This window comes from Garra rufa, chromosome 14 (assembly GCF_049309525.1).
Source record: "Garra rufa chromosome 14, GarRuf1.0, whole genome shotgun sequence".
In the NCBI taxonomy this organism is placed as follows: Eukaryota; Metazoa; Chordata; class Actinopteri; order Cypriniformes; family Cyprinidae; genus Garra; species Garra rufa.
Genome location: NC_133374.1, coordinates 3,117,856 through 3,124,393, shown reverse-complemented (window position 1 = coordinate 3,124,393; position 6,538 = coordinate 3,117,856). Strand labels below are relative to the sequence as shown.

The following is a 6,538-nucleotide window of genomic DNA, read 5'->3' as shown; positions in this document are numbered from 1 at the left end:
GCAGCTGGTCATATTAATGGAGTGTTTCATTAGTTACCTCACCTCAATATGTTCCTAGATTTGTGTTGGATGTTATCTTTGGGATGGAAATATGAATATATTATAGGTAAACATGATTTTTTTGCTTATTTCAGTTAATGTCATAAAACTAGCGAGCTAAGCAAAGCCACAAACGATTTTACAGCTGGATTGTTCAAGCGGTTCACTAGCAAAAACCAGATCAAACTAAAAGAGCCAAATTTCGATGCTCAATCGCTTGTGATGATTTTACAAAGCATGTACTGATGCGTGAAATGGAGCTTTTCCATACTCTGAATCAGTCAAACCACATTCACTGTTTTAAAGAGCTGTAGCCGGATCAAAAGAAACATTTCTGATTATTATCAATGTTGAAAATTGGACATTTTAATCTTCTTACATTATAATAAAAACATTCAAACGGCATTATATTTTGGGTAAAAAATAAAGTTAGTGGAACGTTGTGAGAAACATTTCTGTAATCTTTAAATGCTGTTCTAATCATGGTTCCTGAATCTTTTTAATCAGATCGGAACTTCAGAGGGTGAATCGCGAATCATTTGATTCAGATCGGGACTTCGGTTCGCGAATCATTTGATCGGAACTTCGCGAATCATTTGATTTAGATATGAACTTCTGAACGCGAATCGCGAATCATTTGATTCAGATCAGGAGTTCGGTTCGCGAATCATTTGATCGGAACTTCGCGAATCATTTGATTCAGATCGGGAATTCGGTTCGCGAATCATTTGATCGGAACTTCGCGAATCATTTGATTCAGATCAGGAGTTCGGTTCGCGAATCATTTGATCGGAACTTCGCGAATCATTTGATTCAGATCAGGGCTTCGGTTCGCGAATCATTTGATCGGAACTTCGCGAATCATTTGATTTAGATATGAACTTCTGAACGCGATTCGCGAATCATTTGATTCAGATCAGGAGTTCGGTTCGCGAATCATTTGATCGGAACTTCACGAATCATTTGATTCAGATCAGGACTTCGGGTTCGCGGATCATTTGATCGGAACTATGCGAATCATTTGATCGGAACTTCGCGAATCATTTGATTCAGATCGGGAGTTCGGTTCGCGAATCATTTGATCGGAACTTCGCGAATCATTTGATTCAGATCAGGGCTTCGGTTCGCGAATCATTTGATCGGAACTTCGCGAATCATTTGATTTAGATATGAACTTCTGAACGCGAATCGCGAATCATTTGATTCAGATCAGGAGTTCGGTTCGCGAATCATTTGATCGGAACTTCACGAATCATTTGATTCAGATCAGGACTTCGGGTTCGCGGATCATTTGATCGGAACTATGCGAATCATTTGATCGGAACTTCGCAAATCATTTGATTCAGATCAGGACTTCGGTTCGCGAATCATTTGATCGGAACTTCGCGAATCATTTGATTCAGATCGGGACTTCGGTTCGCGAATCATTTGATCGGAACTTCGCGAATCATTTGATTCAGATCGGGACTTCGGTTCGCGAATCATTTGATCGGAACTTCGCGAATCATTTGATTCAGATCAGAGCTTTGGTTCGCGAATCATTTGATCGGAACTTCGCGAATCATTTGATTCTGATCAGGAGTTCAGTTCGCGAATCATTTGATCGGAACTTCACGAATCATTTGATTCAGATCAGGACTTCGGGTTCGCGGATCATTTGATCGGAACTATGCGAATCATTTGATCGGAACTTCGCGAATCATTTGATTCAGATCGGGAATTCGGTTCGCGAATCATTTGATCGGAACTTCGCGAATCATTTGATTCAGATCAGGGCTTCGGTTCGCGAATCATTTGATCGGAACTTCGCGAATCATTTGATTTAGATATGAACTTCTGAACGCGAATCGCGAATCATTTGATTCAGATCAGGAGTTCGGTTCGTGAATCATTTGATCGGAACTTCACGAATCATTTGATTCAGATCAGGACTTCGGGTTCGCGGATCATTTGATCGGAACTATGCGAATCATTTGATCGGAACTTCGCGAATCATTTGATTCAGATCAGGACTTCGGTTCGCGAATCATTTGATCGGAACTTCGCGAATCATTTGATTCAGATCGGGACTTCGGTTCGCGAATCATTTGATCGGAACTTCGCGAATCATTTGATTCAGATCCGGACTTCGGTTCGCGAATCATTTGATCGGAACTTCGCGAATCATTTGATTCAGATCAGGACTTCGGGTTCGCGGATCATTTGATTTTGATATGAACTCGTATATTTAGATCGTGTTTTGGAGTGGGTTTGCGAATCATTTAGTGAATTGAATGATTCGCAATCTGAAATGATGGTTTCTGAAACATTTTTAGATCGGAACTTCGGAACATGGATCGCGAATCAAAACAAATTCCATCTAAACTTTTCCGAAGGTAGTCAATTCCCTATTATGCATAGGCTACAAGTAATTCTCATACATTCTTTTGTATAATTTTCCTCACACAAAACGAATGCTACACTTTAACCTTACTCCGCCTGGTAAACTCAGTTATTTACCTTGAGTTTGTGAAATCGCAATAATCAAATAGGGGTTTAATGTTAATTAGAAAACAAAACGGGATAATTACCTTATTATGTCAAATAACGTTATATCTCGGTGAGCTTCCTTCAGTCAGACCACTAGATACTGGCAGCTCGCGAGCGATGTGTAGGAGAATCCTGACCTTAATATCATGATATAATACTCCTATGTAAATACTTTTACTTATTTATATAGTTTGTTTTAAGGAAAAGCGTCTTGCCTCAGGAAAGCTGCTGGCAGATTCGCGCGCTCCGGCTGCTCCTCCAGTCAGTTTAACTGTTTTTGTCACGTGATCAATTCAAACGTAGAAGTACAACTTTTATAACGTTAGGATTACGATGATGTTTGGGGTGTCATTTAGGTATTTTCAAAATGTTTAAAATAGTTTTGCTTTTATATTAATTTGTGATTAAAAGGCAACTTTTTCATCAAACAAACTGTCCTTTTTGATATTTCAGATATGTAAAATAAACATGCTTTAAATTATTATTTGGAGATGATAAATGTTATTACTAAAACAGCCTTTAAACGTTTCACTGCAATGAAATCTGCAATCAAAATGCTGTGAAACATTCTGTGTTTGCTGAATGAGAACTGAAATCTAACTGCTAAAGCGTAAAAGCCAAGTTAAGACTGCTCTGTGTCTGCTCAAAATTCAACGTAAAGATGCAAGTCTACATAAATTAGCCAATATCTACCAGCCAAATTACATTAGAAACAAAAAAAAACAAGTATTAAATTCATTTATTGTTTACAAAAATATGGTACAAATGAGATCTGCACATTACACACAGCTATACAAATGAAAACAGACAAAACTGCTTGAGAGTATATTAGTCCTCCACAATTCTCACAGCGCATAAACACGTCAAACACGATCTTCAGGCGTCCTGAGAAACACAGGTGTGGTTATTGAAGCCGCTTCAGTAGTGATGGACTTTAATCTGGTTGTGGTCGTCGAGGCTGAGCTGAACTAAGCCTCCACCGCTGGACGCGCTTCTGACATTCGGGAACAGAGGACTGAGATTCTGATGCTCAGGAAAACGTGTGTACCTGCTTATCATATTTTAGTGACAGATTTGTACCCACAAAATCTCCAAAAACTTCAGTTTAAATTGTAAAAATGCTGAACTTTTTCTGTAAGGTGTAGGGTTAGTGTTGGTGATTGTACAGTATAAAAACCAGAATGTCTCCATTTAGATTGCTAAGTAAGTGTGTGTGTGTGTGTGTGTGTGTGTGTGTGTGTGTGTGTGTGTATAAGGATACATGTTGTGGTTCTTCCGTTGAGCCTCCAGCCAGCGTTTGTTTCCTTCAATGAGACCCTGCAGCCGCTGACCCTCGACCTCTGATGGACGCAGACTAGACAGACAGCACACACACACACACACACACACACAGACACACACACAGACACACACACACACACACACACACACACACACACACACACACACACACACAGTAATCAAGCAGTTAACACTAAATACTCATACAAAGGTGAAAATCAGAAGTGTTTCTGCCGTCAGAATCAACTAACACTATAAGCTCATACCTCGGTGGTGTGTATCCTGAGTAGGTGATGTGTGCTCTGCTGGTTTGACCGGAGCTCAGGCCGCTCCAGCGCGTCTGCAGTGAGTCTGTGGCTCTGTGTGTGAGTCCGCTGGCCAGTGAGGGGGAGGGGTTTGCAGGCCACGCCCATGAAGGGCGGGGTAGCAGAGGCGTGGTCAGAGGGGGCGGAGTCTGTTTGTGTGTTATTGAACCCAAAGCTCCTAACACAGAGTTCAGCTGACCTGAGATCAGCTGCAGAGAGTCGGCCAACTGCTGCACCTTCACTGGAACTGACAGATGTTCAGACGCTCATCAAACACAAAGATTTACAGATAATGTACTCGCACCCTTGTCATCCAAGATGTTCTTGTCTTTCTTTCTTCAGTCGTAAGAAATTATGTGTTTTGAGAAAAACATCTCAGGAATATTCTCCATATAGTGGACTTCTATGGTGCCCTGAGTTTGAACTTCCAAAATGCAGTTTAAATGCAGCTTCAAAGGACTCTAAACGATCCCAGCTGAGGAAAGAAGGGTCTTATCTAGCAAAACGATCGGTTACTTTCTAAAAAAAATGACAATTTATATACTTTTTAACCACAAATGCTCATCTTTTCTAGCTCTGTGATGTGCATGCATAGTCTGTGTATTCTGGTTCAAGACAGTTAGGGTATGTCGAAAAACTCCCATCTCAACTTCAAAATCACCCTCCATCGCCTACATACCCTAACTGTCTTGAACACAGAGTATGCATGTGCATTGCAGAGTTAGACAAGATGAACATTTTCAGATATATATATATACACATTTTGTAAAAATTTCTCAAATGTTTTCCTCAAAAAACAACTTCTTTTCAACTGAAGAAATGAAATGAAGCATGTTTGTTTGTGTGTGTGTTACCTGTTCCCTCTGGGCTGTACACACTGCTCATCTCTGACTCGGTCACATCAAACGTCACTTTCCGATCAGCTGACCTCTCAGCATCGTCACATGACACCTGACACACACACACACACACACATAAATGAGCTGCATACATGCACGGTCATGAGTGTAATTTACTATATAACATGGCTCTACGCTTACTTTTCTTTTCAGGAGCACATTCTAACCAATAATCAAAAAATCTGATAAAAAAATGAGCCTTCCCATTACAAGCTGATATTTGACTCCTTTTAGTGATTTACAGGGGAATTTAGTTTTTACCTTTGTAATGCCATTTTTCTAAGTTTATTAAAAGTATACCATCTTTTATGTCATTTTAAATGATATATTTTTAAGCTTTTTAAAATGTCTAATTAAAAGCACAGAATAAGAACAAGTAGGATAAGGTGAAATCAGTATTAACTAAATTAATGTGTACTACAGAGGTGGCACAGAAGAACACAGAAGTGTCTTGTAGGTGTATTTTGATGTTTAATGAGGCTCAGAGTGCGATCACATTCATAAATTCATGTTGAGATTAATGTTTTAAATATAAAATGTTGAATACAGAAATATTAACTGATCCAAATACCTGAGACTTTAAAAATGATTTATTTATTTATTTTTATTGAGTTTATTTCAAAAGGGACCATGTACAATTTTAACATAAATGTTTCCATTTCATGCATTGTACCGAATTTAGCCAATGGCTAATTTTCATTGGCAGTCCCCTGGCAGGTAAACACAAGCAAACAACATAAAACACCATACACATACAAATACATTAATACTAATCTATCAGGGCCACAAAGAACAATAAAAATGACATTCCGTTAAAATGACTGTGTCAGTGTTTACAGAGTTGAGTTGATTTTAAATAAGACTTCAGTTTAAGTTTAAAAATATCAATTGACGTGCACATCCTTATGTCATCTGGTAGAGTATTCCAGTGAGTAATAGCTTTCACAGAGAAAGACGATAATCCAAAGGCAGAGTGACGAAAAGGAACAACACAATCACTAATAGATGATCTAGTAGATCTTACCAAGTGTGCAGAACGCAAATGCACATAATCACTGAGTATGGAGGGGGACAGACCATTTAGAATGTTATACACCATACACAAATTTGAGAAAAGTCTAAAGTTATCAAAGCTCCAGAAGTTGTATTTCTCCAGAACCCTACAGTGATGATGTTGGTTATGCTTTTTATCTAAAATTGTTAAAGTCTGTTTATAAAGAGATTTTAAAGGTTTAATAACAGTTTCACCTGCTTGACTCCAGCATGTCAGACAATATGAGAAACGAGAGAAGACTGTAGCATGCATGAACGTCTTAGCTACATCAGACATTGTCTAATTTGTTTAAAATTTACCATATTATATTTTATAGTTCTCACCATTTTCTTTACGTGTTTTTTTAAAAACTAAGATTTGGGTCCAGTGTTAAACCAAGGTAGTTAAACTCAGTAACAATTTCAATCTTTTCGTCGTTTATATAAATATCT

The 6,538-nt window shown here is 38.5% G+C and overlaps 1 protein-coding gene across 4 annotated transcripts in view; it reads right to left on the bottom strand.

Moving 5' to 3' along the window:
* Positions 1-3,289: 3,289 nt before the first annotated feature.
* LOC141285042 (uncharacterized) overlaps positions 3,290-6,538 on the bottom strand; it is a 28,444-nt gene continuing 25,195 nt past the window's right edge. For all 4 annotated transcript variants that reach the window (XM_073818078.1, XM_073818080.1, XM_073818081.1 and 1 more), the window contains exons 25-28: positions 5,009-5,105; positions 4,116-4,401; positions 3,830-3,922; positions 3,290-3,583 (exon numbers count right to left, since the gene is read on the bottom strand). In XM_073818078.1, the coding sequence (XP_073674179.1) occupies positions 3,487-3,583; positions 3,830-3,922; positions 4,116-4,401; positions 5,009-5,105 (573 nt within the window). In that variant the 3' untranslated portion in view covers positions 3,290-3,486. The remainder of the gene's footprint in view (positions 3,584-3,829; positions 3,923-4,115; positions 4,402-5,008; positions 5,106-6,538) is intronic.